We start from the raw sequence: 17,416 nt of genomic DNA on the forward strand, positions 1-17,416 counted from the left end.
AGCCAGCGCACTTCCAATAGAGCACACAATAAACGCAGAAAGCATTTCTTGGAGAGCAATGAAAACTGCAGAATAAGAGAAAATAAGATGTACATTTACTCCTAGAGTGATAACCCGCAAACTACGGCACAGCATGTGGTGGAGGGTACCCTGTATCACTACTAGTCATTTCCTCTCCCGTTCCACTCGCAAATAAAGTGAGGGAAAAGTGACTGTCTATACTCCTCTGTAGGAGCCCTATTTCTTGTATTTTATCTTTGTTATTCTTATGTGCAATGTATATTAGCGACAGCAGAATCATTGAACAGTAAGTGTCAAATGACAGTTCTCTACATTTTCTCAATAGTGTTTCTCAATATATTGTCCCCTTCCCTCCAGGAATTCCCATTTGAGTTCCCAAAGCATCTCCATAACACTTACACGTTGTTCGAACCTACCAGTAACAAATCTAGCGGCTGGCCTCTGAATTGCTTCAGTGTCTTCCTTCAATACAACCTGATACAGATCCCAAACACATAATCAGTGCTCAAGAATAGGTTGCAACAGCCTCATGCATGCCATCTCCTTTGCACAAGAACTAAATTTTCCTAAAATTCTCGCAATAAACCAAAGTCAACCATTTGCTTTCCTTATCACAGTCCTCACATGCTCGTTCCACTTCATATCACTTTGCAATTTACGGCCAGATATTTAAACACTGTGACTAACTCAGGCAGGACACTGTAATGCTATATCTTACAGGTTTGTTTTCCCTGCTGATCTGTATTAACTTACAGTTTTCCACATTTAGAGCTAGCTGCTATTCATCCCAGGAACTAGAAACTTCATCTAAGTTGTCTCGTATATTCCTACAGTCACTCAACTTTGACACCTTACCGTACGCCACAGCATCATCAGAATGCTGTCCACCCTGTCCGCCAAATCGTTTATGTATACAGAGAACAACAATGGTCCTATCACACTTCTCTTGGGCTTTCCTGGCAATACCGTTGTCTCTGATGAACACTCACCATGGAGGACAATATATTGGGTTCTCCTACTCAAGAAGTCTGCAAGCCATTCACCTATCTGTGAACTTATTGCATATGCTCATAACTTCATTATAAGTCTGCAATGGAGCACAGTGTCAAATGCTTTCTGGAAGTCTTGAAATATGGAATCTGTCTGTTGCAATTCATGTATAGTTAGTAGTTTATCATGTCACTTTTACTTTCCATAACACCCTGCAGTGGGGTACCATGTCAAATGCTTTCCGGAAATCTACAAATATGGAATCTGTCTGTTACCCCTCATCCATAGTTCACAGTTTATCATGTGAGAAAAGGGCAAGCTGAATTTTGCAAAAGTGATTCTTTCTAAAACCATGCTGATCTGTGGACACAAGTGCCTCAGTCTCAAGAAAGTTTATTATATTTAAACTGAGTATATGTTCGAGGATTCTGCAACGAACTGAAGTTAGGGATATTGGTCTGTAATTTTGCGAGTCCATTCTTTTACCATTCTTATATAATGGAGTCATCTGTGCTTCTTTCCAATAACTTGGGACTTTGTGCTGTGCGAGATGTTCACGATAAATGTGCCATAAAGTACTCTTTATAAAACCAGATTGGGATTCCATCTGGAACTGGTGATTTATTTGCTTTCAAATCTTTTAGTTGTTTCTCTACACCAGGGATGCTTATTATTATGTCATATATAGGGGAGTCAGTCTGATGGTCAAATGACGGTATGTGGGCACAATTCTCCTGTGTCAATGATTTATTGAATGTGAGATTTAAAACTTCAGCTTCTGTTTTGCTATCTTCAACTGCCAACTGCCACACCACATTCATCAAGGGACAGAGAGGAAGCCTTAGAGCTGCTTAGCGATTTTACATGGGACCAGGTACTTAATTTCTCTTTCATTTTTATATTTGTATCTGTATTACATTGATCATTATTTTTATTCAGTTAATAGATTTAAATGTAATGTTTTATTTCTATTCCTTTGTCACTTTTTAATCATATCATATTACCTTCATTTGCTATTTTTTCTTTCTTCCACTGTTTTTCCTCTTTAAATCTTTGTTTGAGTGTTCAATTAATTTTATGTATTATTTTGATTTAATTTCTTTTGTTTTATAAACCTGTTTATTCATTCACATTACTATATTCATTATTTGTGTTCCCCATTTTGCTTGACTTGCATTTGACTTATAATCCTTTCTGTAATATAAATCTTAAACTGAATTATTTTGTCCATAGTGCAAGTTTATATGCCAACTAGCTATGCAGATGACGAAGAAATTGATGAAATGTATGAGGAGATAAAAGAAATTATTCAGGTAGTGAAGGGAGACGAAAATTTAAGTCATGGGTGACTGGAATTCGAGAGTAGGAAAAGGGAGAGAGGAAAACATAGTAGGTGAATATGGATTGGGGCCAATAAATGAAAAAGGAAGCCACCTGGTAGAATTTTGCGCAGAGCATAACTTAATCATAGCTAACACTTGGTTCAAGAATCTTGAAAGAAGGTTGTATACATGGAAGAACCCTGGAGATACTAAAAGGTATCAAAGGTATCAGACAGATTATATAATGGTAAGACAGAGATTTAGGAACCAGGTTTTAAATTGTAAGACATTTCCAGGGGCAGATATGGACTCTGACCACAATCTATTGGTTATGAACTGTAGATTAAAACTGAAGAAACTGCAAAAAGATGGGAATTTAAGGAGATGGGACCTTGATAAACTGAAAGAACCAGAGGTTGTACAGAGTTTAGGGAGAGCATAAGGGAACAATTGTCAGGAATGGGGGAAAGAAATACAGTAGAAGAAGAATGGGTAGCTTTGAGGGATGAAATAGTGAAGGCAGCAGAGGATCAAATAGGTAAAAAGACGAGGGCTAGTAGAAACCCGTGGGTAACAGAAGAAATATTGAATTTAATTGAAGAAGGAGAAAATATAAAAATGCAGTAAATGAAGCAGGCAAAAAGGAATACAAACGTCTCAAAAATGAGATGTCAGTTTCACAATTACCATTAACAAAGTACACTTTGTAATGAAAAACACATTTTTGACACCATTACACAGTCAATATAAATATATTATTTCATCTTTTGTTTTCACCAAATTAACTTAGCATTTTGAAATATTTAAATATGATAACAGATAACTGTACTTAAATTCACAGTCACAAGAATTTGAAGTAGAAAAAGAGTGGTATAAAGGAAAAAAATGAGAAACGAAAAATTCATACGATGATTAAAATGATGTGGCAGAGCAACAGAAGCAAAAAATTACATTTAAATCAATTAACTGAATAAGACTAATTATCAGTCATTTCAATAAGGATTTAAAGCACCTGACGAGACTCGAACCCACTGCCTTCAGCAGAAAGCCTTACCCTATCCAGTACACCATGCTATCAGTCTACAAAATTCTCTTTTAGTGCTACTGTAAAATTCCCATTTTTTTTCATCAAATACTTGCAAATGAGGGACTACTAGGGTGAATGGCTGCAAGATGTGATACCTGGGATCTTAACCTCCATCACCACATAGATGGTTTCAAAGAGCCAATCACCCTGCTGGTGACCTCTCCTTGTAAGTCTTGCAAAGAACTGGTACGTATCAAAATAGTAAGAGAACGGGAGAGGGAAATTTTTTTAAAGTCCCTACATCTTGTCATTGCTCACACACGCGGAAGTATCAACACAATGGTGGAATATTGTGTTTGAGGCCTTTCTTTGATTGCTTGAATGGTCTCCATCATCTTGATTTTGTGTGTTCTAAATGCATTGACAGTTTGTGATGCCTTGTTAGGCAACATTAAATGTATTTTATCCATAACGGATGCAGTTGAACTCTGTGAATGTTCCTTTATTGGGTGTAGAACAATAACCACTACCAGTTACAATAGAAGGTGATTTTATGTAACACAGGACTGGTTTTGGGCTTGTGTCCATCTTCAGGTGGTTTACATTCACAGGTGCATATACAGTGTTGAAGATCACCATTTAAATCAAATTTAACAAAAACTGCCTTTTGTGTAAAGTAATCCTAATTACATTAAAATTAATATAAGGAGCCACACTCAGTCAGCCAAAACAACAAAGTTATCAGTCAGCCAAAACAACAAAGTAAAAGTGAAATTATCTGGTAAAACAACGAGATCAAATCATTATGTAAAGATATACTTAACATGTAAATGGTCAAACTACAATAGGCACTAAGCAAATCGTTGACTCCTATGCAATTCATGAACATTTGAGATAAAATCAGAGACCAAGTCAACAAAGAACAATTACTTGTGCCAACTAGACATAATCAGAAATTAATTGCTCTTAATTCTAACAAAACACAACAACTAGAATCTCCTCCCACAAGAGAACAAATGTTTATGACAGGGTGATAAAATCCACCACTACCATATTTGACGAAGATTAAAGTGAGTTAGGTTACTTAAAAAAGGCTTCGAACATAATATTCCACCTTTGCTCAATAATAACAATATCAAGGATTTAATGCTTTGCTCTAAAATTGCATGTGACTCAAATAAAATGAACAGTATCGAACAGATATTAGTATTGGGCTTAAAGTTAAGAATACCATGCACAAAAAACAATAACATTGAAAAACAGACAATTATGCAAATACTCAGTATTATTAATAGAAAACTGTATGAAAACAAAGCTCTGGTAGTGAAATCTGACAAAGGCAACTCAGCCAGTGTTATGTATGAATCAACAAAACCTGGCAATTTTTTCATAAGAACAACATACATAAAATACAGTGACCCCCACACCCAAATTTTTAACCCTGTTAAGGAAACTACTGAAATCTTCTAATTTCCTATTATCTTACTTTGATGTCTAAAATACCTTATCATGAACCCATCAGCACCAAAGCCATGTTCACAACCAAACATTCATAAACCTGGTTTTCCTACACATCCTACAGTTAACTGCAGAAATAGTCCACCATAATCAATCACAGGAAGCTAAATGACATTCTCAGCAATATTTATACTTATGAAAAGAATTTCTCAATTAAAAATAGCTATGATCTTACAGAAGATATAAAAATATACCATTACTAGAGGGTGCTAAATTTGCCTCAATCGACATAGGAAACCTTTACATGAGCATACCTATTCATGACACAATCCAGATAATCAATAACAGCTTATTAAAACACAAAAAGTTACCTAAGGCTGAAATGTATGAACTTTAAATTTTATTTATTTATTCATTCATTCATTCATTCTTCACAAATACAACCTATTATCTAAAAAAAAAAAAAAAAAAAAAAAAAAAACTAAAATAGGCCACACAAATCACATTTCCTGGGATAGTAATAAATTTATATAGTAACTATTTATTTCTCATGGCCTTTTTTAAATACACTACTACTCCTACAACTATAAGACTACAATAAAACCCTTACCCAGTCACCCAACTAATACTACTGTAAGCCCTGCAGAATCTGTTCTCACTGGAACTAATGCTGTCAAATAATTATTTCACTTTTAACAACAACAAAAAAATTAGAAGCAGGAAGATGGTCTTGCAACAGGCAGCAGTTCAGAAGGAACCCTTGCAGATATTTACATTAATCACATAGAATCACATCAAGTACATAACGTAATCAGTTTTCTTTATCTTACAATCTCTATCATAAACAAAAAAATATGCCTTTTAAATTTATTGAAAACCCATCACCAGCAATGTTGCCATAAACAACTCCTGCTATTGCCCAATACAATACAAAATGGCAGTCCTCAGATCTACGCACACTTAATTGTACACACAGAGTCCCACTCAGTCCTCTTGATGAATGAAAAGAAGCAAGTTTGTTTGGTTTTTTTTTTTTAATTAATGTTATATCTCTTCTGTATCTGCACATTTAACATCTCTCTATTTCTTTGATTTAAGCTCTTTGACTAGTGATGGTCCAACTCAGGTTCACACCAAACTGAGTTAACAGAGTTGAAATTTTGTGTAAACCAAGTCCAAAGCAAGTGAGAAAAAATTCAGCGCCGTTCTCTCTTTTGCATCTGCGCGGATTACAATTCACCTAACCAACCCGAGCTTTATAGTTTCCTAATCTGCAATTATATATAATGTCATGAGTGTGATGGATACCACATAGCGTGCAATTTTTGGTCTTTCGGCTTGAAATTTGGAAGATAAACTTGCGAAAAACCTGAGATATGCTGTATAGATTTTGACAATTATTGGGTAATCTTTAAGTAGCCAAATCCCTGTTCACGGTTATGACTGCATACTACACTACAGGCCACAATATTGGGTCTTTTGGTCTGAAACTTCAAAAATAGACTTGCAAAACATCCAAAATTCACAGTATAAATTTTGACAAACATTGGTCAGTTGTAAGGTAGCCAAAAGTTCTGTTCGTGAGCATGACTGCATACCTCACTACAAGCAGCAGTTTTGGTTCATTTGTTTTGAAATTTGGAAAATACACTTGTGAACCATCCGAAACACGCTGTGACGATTTTGACAACTATCAGCCAATCATAAGATAGCCAAATTCATGTTCACGACTGTGAATTGCACTAAAACGCACAATTCCAAGTCTTTTGACATGAAATTTTGAAGATGGTGATATTTATGCGAAACTTGCTATAATGGTAAGGTAACAAGATGCCTCATCATGAGAATAAATAGATGCCACATTACAGACTGAAATTTGAAAATACACTCATCAGACACCCTGAATTTGCTGTATGATTTGTACGATGATCGGGCCATCTTAAGGTAGCGAAATACTTCATCATGCGCATGAATGGCTGCCGTGCTATAGGCTAAAATTTGGAAATACACTCATGAGGCCCCCCTCCCTTCCCTCTCCCCTTAGTCCCCCTCCCAGGACTTGCTGTAAGGATTTCGATGATGATTGGATGATCTTAAGATTGCCAAATACCACTGCTGAAGTATGACTGGCGTAAAGTTCCCTCAGTCACTTTGTATTCAAAATTTAATTTCCCAGTTGCCATGGCACTATTGTTCTGTAACAAAATAAATCGTAATATGCTACTCCTTTCTTAAAGACCACAGTGAGTGACGTCCCGTTCTGTAGACATAGACGCAACTAGGGTTTGATCGCCATGACCTATCTCACGTGAAACCGTCACCAATAGCATCAGCTGCCATGCAGCACATGAACACAACTCGAGTTAGTAACCATCGAACTCAGCTTGATTTGACTTCCTATCAGCCTGAATTAACCCAGTTTGGTAATGCGAGCTGACCCATCTTTATCCCTAACCAAACCTCTGCTTTTCAAATGTAAACATTTTGTGAGTGCAATTGTATCTGAAGTTACCAACAGCTAAAATGCCAATACTTTATCAAAGACATAATATGGAAGTACCAATAATTTTTCCAACAATGAAATATTTTTGTACAAAAATGTGACAAATGTAATGTGAAAATAATACGGCTGCACCAACTTTATATAAGTACTACTATATTTTGCAACACGTCACTTAGCCACTTCCCACTGTTGCATTTGTGTGTATTTAGTCATCATCACATTATTTGTTTTTGATTTAAACAGTTATCTCTAAGATTGAGTAGGGAAACATGTACCTCCATGTGAACCACCTGAAGATGAGCACAAGCCTGAAACCAGTCATGTGTTACATAAAATTACCCTCTATTGTGACTGGTAACAGTTACTTCACACCCCAAAATTGAGATGTTTGCACAAGGGTGTTGATATTCTATACAGTCCTTGTCCTTGAGAAAATGACCAACTTAGTGCCACTGGCTATAAATAACTGCACACAACTTGTTAACTAGTTCCAAAAACCATTCCACAGTGAGATGTAATGGCAAATGCAAGAAAGATTTCATACCACATTATCATTACAAGACCACCACCTGCCAGAAGATTGCTCTGCCAGCAAAATGCCCTTCCCTCCATGCTGACATCAATAGTTAGATTTCTTGAGTCAAAGGCAATCTCCTTTCCTGTGACATACTGTTAATCTGGGTTGGTCGCACATGTCTCTCATAACAAGGATGCAGATCTAGAAGGTGTGATGTGGGGACTTCAATGGGGCTACAAGGACTGTGATTGGGAACATCCAGTACCCAGTTGCAAACGTGCTCTACAGAATGACTCAAGGGCCTGAATGCTTCCACCATAACATGGGTTATTTGGTTTCTCCCACCCAATACTAGTTTCCAGGAAAACCAGTTGGGAATTTGCCCTTCAACATGTTCTTGCAACCCAACACCCTTGGAACTTAATTTGCATTCTCTTTTCATTTTAGTTTTTATATAAATGATGATGACTTTTTCATCCCAATTCTGAACTGCACTAGTCCCTCATTCTTCCCCTTAATCTACCATATCTTTTCACTGTGCCTTTATCTCTGGACTGGAGCAGCGCAGTGCTTACCGAATTACCATTTCTGACAAACTCTCGCATTCATGTGTCTATCAGCAGCATTACACATTTTGACACCTGACTGAACAGCAATTCTATTTCATAATTTGTTAGTTCTCTCAATTTCATAAAATTAGCACAATGCCTGTGTGTTGCTCCTTTTCTTTATGAGTGAAACAAAATGAGTGGGGTCCTTGACCAGCAAGTCTATGAGATCCACCAGAAGACGCAGTTTTCATGAGAAGATGAATCACCGACTATGAGGTGATCAACTTCTTTGTGTACCTATGGTACACCATATACAAGGTGTGTCTACAAAGTATCCGACCTTTGATTTTCCTGCACAAAATAGAAACGATAGCACGGCGCCAATGTACACAGTATAGGAAGAGACCTTTATCCACAAGGGTGAATTTTGTCCCCATCTTCCAGCGCGTCAGTGGCTGCCTGTTGGTCATCGAGTGAGGTGTTACACAATGTGTTCGTCGGATTACCAATTCTCTCAAGATGACTGAACGTGTTGAGCAAAGATACTGCATCAAATTTTGTCAAAAGTTTGGCGATTCTCAAAGCAAAACAATACGTAAGATTCAGCATGTGTTTGGAGAAGATGCAATGAGTGTAACACAAATTAAGGAGTAGTTCAACCGATTCAAAAATGGCTGCACATCAGGGGAGAGTGACCAGCATTCTGGCAGGTCCCAAACTGCTCAGAGTGCAGCTGTTGTTGAGAGGGTGCAAAATTTGGTGATAGTAGATCATCATTTGAGCGTGTGGGAGATTGCCCAAGAGGTTGGAGTGAGTAAAGATTCTGCACATGCAATTTTGCGTGATGATTTGAACATGCACCGAGGGGCTGCGAAATTCATGCACAAGTTGTTGTCATCAGAACAAAAAGACCTCTGTTTTGACGTTGCACAGGACCTTCCAGACACTACCAACACTGATCCTTTCTGAACACCATAATGACTGGAGACGAGTCATGGGTGTATGAGTACTACCCAGGAACAAAAAGACAGTAGTCGCAGTGGAAGCATCCTTAGTCTCTAAGACCGAAGAAAGTGAGGCAGGTGCGAAGCAAAATCAAGGTGATGCGAACTGTCTTCTTTGATGACCGTGGAATTGTGCATCACGAATACACACCAGAAGGACAAACAGTGACAAAGAAGCACTATCAAGATGTTCTCCGGCAGCTCCGTGACACAGTTCAGCGCAAAAGACCAGACATGTGGACAGCGAAAAACTGGCAACTGCATCACCACAATGCCCTCGGACATTCATTCCACTTGATCCAAAATTTCTTGGCCAAACATGGAAATACAGCCGTTTGCCAACCTTCCTACTCTCCAGACATAGCTCCTTGCAACTTCTGGTTGTTTTCAAAATAGAAGACACCACTGAAAGGATCCGTTTTGAGAGTACAGAAGACAGAATGCAGAACACTACGACGGAGCTTAACACCATTCCAAAAGAAGACTTCCAAAGGTGTTTCCGGCAGTGGAAGAGTTAGTGGGCTAAGTGTGTGTGCAAGCACAAGGGGCCTACTTTGAAGGAGATTAGGGTCCAAACCCTGTCACGTATTCGAAATATTTTCTCTGGCTAAAGGTCAGATACTTTTTAGACAGGCCTCGCATTCAGGCTGCAGTTGGTATCACTGAAACATCTTCTCACTGTGTGCAAGTGTTGGTTGGTTGGCTTGGGGTACAAATGGACCAAACTACAGTGTCATCAGTCCCTTTTCCTGACTCATGCAAGGCTCAAGGTACAAAAACACCCAACACCACACCTAAATGAAAACGAATGGAACGAACAAAAAATGGGGAAAACATACACCACAAGGGAAAGTAGAAGAAGGTATTAAAACTATAGAGCATATGGTCTGGGCTGGCTGATCACAATAATAAAAGAGGATGAGCCAGCTACTCTGCAACACATTAAAATCTCCACCCCAAAAAGACAGGCAAGATGAACACATGTAGGGAAAAGACGACCACCAAGACAGACAAATGCAAAGAAAGTGCGACAGAGTTATAATGGGGGGAGGGTGGTGACCTCAGTGAGAAGGCTAAATGCCCACCCTTAGATGGTATGATAAACACTCCCCTCATGAATAAAGCGTAAAATTAAATCTGCTGTTGAGGCATTGTCGCCCAACTCCGAAGGTAGGGTGCTGGGAAGGTTAAAGAGAAGAAACGACTCACCAGGGCATGAGTGGATGCACTCAAGAGCACAAGAAATGGCCGCCAGCTCTACAGTGAAAGCACTGCAGCAATATGGCACGGAGTGCTGTTCCATATGTCCTCCATGAACATACACGAAGCCAACGTGACCATCAGCCATCGAGCCATCAGTGTAAACCACTTCATGGTTCCAGTACTTGAAAGGTCCAGGCAAAACTTTAGCCTAGGTGTACACCATGGAGGCGAACGTGACTGGATCTCAAGTACAGGTGGTAAAGGCAAGGACTCCATTTAAGACAGAAGAGATCGGATGTGAACCACAATCATAAGCCCTGACCTGGTCCTCCAATGCGGGTGATGAACTGCCGTGGCTGGAAAAAGAGGATTGTAATTCGGATGCTTAGGAGAACTACAAATGTGTGCAATGTAACTGGTGAGCAGTACAAAATGCAGAAGTCATGTGCTTACAGAGAGGGGGAGACGGACAGCCCTAAAGCTGCTGCTAGACCATTAATGGCCAAAAAAATAGAGATACATACAATACAGAGCTCTGCGGGACCCCATTCTCCTGGATATAGGGGGAACTATGGGAGGCACCAACTTGGACATGGAAAGTATGAAGTGACAGGAAATTCTCAATAAAAATCGGGAGTGGGCCTTGGAGACCCCACTCGCATAATGTGGCAAGGATATGATGTCGCCAGGTGGTGTCATACACTTTCCGTAAATCAAAAAAGACGGCAACAAGGTGTTGGCACCTGGAAAAGGTTGTTCGTATGGCAGACTCCAGGGACACAAGATTATCAGTGGTAGAGCGACCCACGTGTAAACCGCCCTGGCATGGAGCCAGTAGGCCACGTGACTCCAGGACCCAACCCAACTGCTGACACACCACATGTTCCAGCAGCTTACAAAGAACATTGGTGAGGCTGATGGGCCAATAGCTATCCACATTAAGCGGGTTTTTACTGGGTTTGAGCACTGGAATGATGCTCTCCCGCCGTTGTGATGGAAAGACACCATTGCACCAGATCCGGTTGAAGATCACGAGGAGACGTCACTTGTAGCCAGACGAGAGATATTTGATCATCTGACTGTGGACCCGATGTGGCCCAGGAGCTGTGTCGGGGCAGTGTGCAACGACGCTGAGCAGCTCCCACTCTGTAGGGGTACACTGTGACGTTCAGTGAACAAGAGGGCTTTCCTTTCCATCTACTGTTTAAGGGTGCAAAATGCCGGGGGGATAATTCTCTGATGCGAAGTCTCGAGCATAGTGATCAGCAATTGCGTTTGCGTTGGTAGATAACACGCCACTGATGTTAATGCCAGTAACACCTGTCGGGGTGTGGTACCCACAAACACATCTGAACCTACTGCTTTCGTTTTATTGGTCAATTGAAATATTCCACGTGTTACTTATGTTTGTTTGTGAGCATTATGATCTGTCTTGTGGTCACTATCTCGAAAACGCTTAAAAAAAAAGGGTGGCTGTCATGTTGTTGCACCATTGTTCATAATGGCCAAATTGATCATGTGGAGATGGTTGCATGCTGTCTGGGTCACCAATCTTCACAGTTGCCTACCAAACAATCAGTTTACAGTTGTTTTTACATCTCTTCAGCATCAGCTGTTATTGATGGTCATTTGCTGTCGACAGTCATGAGCTGCTCCTGCTGCCGGACATCGGCTGCTGTGTTGCATATTTGAACAATGTCAACGGGGTGTATGCCCGGCAGGCAACTTACTGTGCTGACAAGCCTTCTCGCCATAAAACGACAGTTCATATATGTCTAGGGTTGCAGTGTCCCTCAGAAGCACGTTGACAGACAATACTGTAAACAAGCCACATTATCCCACTCACAGGCACACAGTGCACTCTGTTGAACTGCTATGAGAATGCTGCTTTAGTTTTACCTACATACATACATGGCAGAGCACAGCGATTTCTGATGGTTAAGAGTAGTGAGAAAGACATTCGCAACCAAAACAACAAAATTTACAAAAGCATGATGGAAGTGAAAAACTTTTCTGCTACAGTTTATATGCCTGCAAACCGGTTTAATATAACTACAGTGGAACTGCAACTTTACTGAGTTTCACTTGTTCTTCCCTTTATGAAACTACTACAGTGTTACATGATTCCCTGACAACTTACCCGTAGGTGGCCCATCAGAGCCTTGCTACTAGCCACCATTTTTTTCCTCATAGGTTACCCTCTCCATGGAAAGCTGACATAACAGTAAAATCTTATCCTTTAAAATAAATCTGTATGATTACATCAAATTAATAATACAAGTACGGTATTTACTTTGCCAAAATGTGAAATCTCAATGTTCATTTCAACAATACCATTTTTGTACAGTTTATATATTTTCAGGATATTAATGTGAGCCAACTTCTACAAGAAGCCTTGCTAAACTGTGTGTTGACAATTTCCATCCTTCACAAGCCAAAAAGTTTTCTACATAAAGCCTCGCCATCCAAGTATGCTGTACCTGTCCTGAAAAGCAGTTAATTTTCCAACACACAAAATCTTGCCAAGGCCTTCACCGTGTTACCACAGTCAAAAATATATCTTACTACCTTAATATCTTACCCTAATGGAAACCCAATATTCCTTACATACCTGCTGACTGTTCACATAAGTGTCCCCCCCACCCCACCTACCATAAACAAAACCCTATGGAAAGTGCGAACAAAGCAACCGAAATATGTACTGTGCACAGCTCAATGCAAGCTTCTCTGAATTTTGCACGTGAAAACAATCTTGCCAGGCTATCCTTTATTTCAGCAACTGTCAAACTCTGATAGTCCCAGCCTACCACCTATCTCTAATGCACTAACATTCCCACCCAATTCTTCCACACTCCTTCCCCCTCACCAGTCTCACACAAGTCATAGTACCTGTCTACCTTACTCTAACTGTACTGTATCTTCATTCCCTAATCTCCTTCCCTCAATACAGAACCCTTACCTTACATTGTGCTATTATTTTAGCATTCCTCTGTGGTGCCTCACTCTGCCCCCCGTCAAGGTATCAACAACTTTGCTAACCACTGCTGCTGAACTTTCACATCTAGAAATCTTCAAATCCATCCAATGTTCTTTCTCTGTACCCTATTCATGTCTGTTCCATGTACTCATCAAGCCCCACTTTACCTAAACAGGACTACAGTGACAGGACAGTGAATGTCAATACAGAAGGCAAGATGAAACATCAAACCCAAAGGTCTTTACAGATGAAGCATTAAATCACGAACAAGAAAAGACAGGAATGAACCCATGACATTGTTTAAGGGATCATCCCAATATTAAGCTGAAGTGATGTCAATTTGGAAGTCGATTCATCAAACTGCTTACTCAATGCACTGGTTTGTTTAGTAGGTCATTACACTAACTGAGCATGATCTCAGACTCACAACACTGAGGAATCAAATCAGGCACAGCTTTGTTGGGATTAATCAGCTCAACATTTGCCTCAATTTGGTGAAACTGCAGAAAACCCAAACCAATAAAGCCAGGACAAAATTTTACTCATCCTTCTCCTTAAGTTCAGTGTACACCATCTCATTCAGTAAAATTCCCAAGAGGGCTATCTGAAGTTCTCTCTTTAGGCTAATTTTACACGATGAACAACCAAGATGAGATAGACTAGGTGCACCACAAATGTCACTACCCTTCTGCTTGCCTGCTGGTCAATTTACAAAATGGTTCAAATGGCTCTGAGCACTATGGGACTTAACATCTGTGGTCATCAGTCCCCTAGAACTCAGAACTAATTAAACCTAACTAACCTAAGGACATGACACACATCCATGCCCGTGGCAGGATTCGAACCTGCGACCGTAGCAGTCGCGCGGTTGGTCAATTTACATGTCAGAAACAACTCACTTTGTCAAGACGATTGTTCATTTGTCTCTTCAGAGTTTAATACATGTTTAATCACAATTTGCAGAGTTTTTCTCAGTAACTAGTAAAAATACTTGACAAAAGCAATATAAATTTTCGTGGGATCAAAATACATTCTAATCAATATTGCAACCTTAGGTTTTGGAACACAGATTAGTTTGAGTATCGAAAGAAAGATAATACTCGAAAACATAGACATGACAAGCAAATATAACACTCAATGAAATGTTACATGGTATGTTACAAGGAGGAAAACCAACAGGAGTACGAAAAGTAAACACAAAGTATTTCTGCATCTAATACCAGGAGACTCATTTTCACTCAATTTTCCAACTGTTTTTAAATCATAAGACAACAGCATTGCCACTGAGGCAAATAACGTTCTCTTTACTTCGCACCAAAGTGCAATACACAGGGGCTATAGTCATAACTGTCATTAGTAATGCTATTAATACATAATCTGAAACTTGCTATTTACATAATTGAAATTGCCCATTTATATACAGGCTAATGTTTTACGTATTTCCTGTAGTTAACACACAATAATTTACAAACATCTACATAAACAACAAGCTGTCATACACAGCTAGACTGTAAATAACACAGGCATTCGTTAAATACAGCAGTGTGCTAAATCCTGCATCCAACAGTAAAACTTTAGAACTGGTACATGGTATTAAGATTTGTAATATTCCCTACCATATGCAACTACAAGTAATTAACGCAAACTACGTATGTTAAACACATGTCCAATTTTCCGAATATGCAAATACTACATCCTAAGTTACTTCATCGGAATCGACGAGAAATAATAAACCACCATACCTACCACGTCCTACACCGCAATATTTAGAAAAAAAATACTGTAAATTTACAAATATACCAATACAAGCTTAATGCATGCCACTGCATTTAGCACCAAATGAGTGACGTTTCACAGAAGGCAACACTGCTGAAATTACAGATCTATGAATAATACACGATACTTACAAAATGCTGATAAAATTTAGACATACGTGGTTTCCCATGATTATTAAACACTAATATTGCTTTAATCATCTCTTATGCAAACGATTTTAAACGCAGATTTAACAAACACAAATGAGCAGCGTTTATTTCGCTGCTACACCAAATCAAAAATTTATTTACACACTACACTCCTCACGTCAATCGCACACTACATCTCTACTGCACTAAGCTGCATGGAACCAAAGATGATGTAGCAAGGTGCCCAAAGAAGTTTAGAGACACGCCACTAAGTTTTCACTTACACTTCCAGTAAATGAGACTGGCGCCCCAGAAGTGTTTCCACGTAATGGGTTACCGTTCTGCCCGTAAATTTTCTCTTGTGTCAAATTAAAATTATCTGGTGAGCTAGGAGTCACTATTCAGTAGACTTTGGACGAATATGAAATAGCATTTGTGATAACAAAGTTTTTATAGTTGATTTCAGAAACGCTGAGGGGTGGTTAGAGATGGGGACGTTTAGTTAGTTGTTTATTCAGAGACGAGTTATTTTTACAATGATATTAGACATATTAGCTGAACACTAGTAATAAATGCTTTAAGTTCCTCCTAAACTGTACTTTTTTGGATAACCTTTTAATGATTGTTGGCAAGTTACTGAGAATGTGTGTTACTGAAAAATAAATACCTTTCTTGTTAAACTTAATGATTTTAAGTCCGATGTAGCTTTCACTAGAAATAAGAATAAGTTACATAAACACTTAGAATCACTGACTTCAGTCCAGAATGTTGTCCATTTTTAAGATATCATGAGTCTTGATGGGATGTTGTCTACATTGGAAGCGCCAATAAATTCATACACATTAGACACACGCGTTTATATATATATATATATATATATATATATATATATATATATATATATATATATATAGTTCTGGTTGTTGTTGTTGTGGTCTTCAGTCCTGAGGCTGGTTTGATGCAGCTCTCCATGCTACTCTATCCTGTGCAAGCTTTTTCATCTCCCAGTACCTACTGCAACCTACATCCTTCTGAATCTGCTTAGTGTATTCATCTCTTGGTCTCCCTCTACGATTTTTACCCTCCACGCTGCCCTCCAATACTAAATTGGTGATCCCTTGATGCCTCAGAACATGTCCTACCAACCGATCCCTTCTTCTGGTCAAGTTGTGCCACTTAAAGTAGTAAAGGAGTTTTGCTATTTGGGGAGCAAAATAACTGATGATGGTCGAAGTAGAGAGGATATAAAACGTAGGCTGGCAATGGCAAGGAAAGCGTTTCTGAAGAAGAGAAATTTGTTAACATCCAGTATTGATTTAAGTGTCAGGAAGTCATTTCTGAAAGTATTTGTATGGAGTGTAGCCATGTATGGAAGTGAAACATGGACGATAAATAGTTTGGACAAGAAGAGAATAGAAGCTGCGATGATCTTATGTAAATAGATGCTTTTAAACAATGTAATTGATACTGCTGGAAGAACTGTTACATTATTCATTTATATATATACCAAAAGTAACTGCATACATGGGGTGTAAATCAAAGACAATTATCATACCCTGTTGGGTAACGTTGAGTCCATGGAGACACCATCACATTGATACTGTATATCCTTCATGCCTTTCCAAATGTCTGCCATTTAATTTAGCATATCCTACCTAGTGAGTGAAATACAGAAATCATTAAAATCGTGTTTTTTTATTAACATATCAAATATTTACTGCTGATGTATGCTACCTGAACATTAAACTCATACTTGTTCTGCTTCTGATCTATAGTGGCCATGACCAACTTACTGTGTTGATTGTTTCTTTCCGCAGCATAACAGCTATGTCATCACCTCTGTCTTTTGTCACCTGGGCTGTGCTAGCGTGAACTTAAGACAAATTTAAATTTCTTCCCTTTTTCTCCTCTGTGGCATAACACTATCAATTGGGCACAA

At 38.9% G+C, this 17,416-nt stretch overlaps 1 protein-coding gene across 4 annotated transcripts in view; it reads right to left on the reverse strand.

Annotated features, from left to right (window-relative positions):
- LOC124722108 (AP-3 complex subunit sigma-1) overlaps window positions 1–15,686 on the reverse strand; it is a 121,292-nt gene extending 105,606 nt beyond the window's left edge. For 3 of the 4 annotated variants that reach the window (XM_047247311.1, XM_047247307.1, XM_047247308.1), the window contains exon 1: window positions 15,481–15,686. In XM_047247311.1, the coding sequence (XP_047103267.1) occupies window positions 15,481–15,549 (69 nt within the window). In that variant the 5' untranslated portion in view covers window positions 15,550–15,686. The remainder of the gene's footprint in view (window positions 1–15,480) is intronic. The other variant, XM_047247309.1, reaches the window with a different exon arrangement.
- Between the last annotated feature and the right edge of the window lie 1,730 nt (window positions 15,687–17,416).

This window comes from Schistocerca piceifrons, chromosome X, assembly GCF_021461385.2.
Source record: "Schistocerca piceifrons isolate TAMUIC-IGC-003096 chromosome X, iqSchPice1.1, whole genome shotgun sequence".
NCBI classification, from domain to species: Eukaryota; Metazoa; Arthropoda; class Insecta; order Orthoptera; family Acrididae; genus Schistocerca; species Schistocerca piceifrons.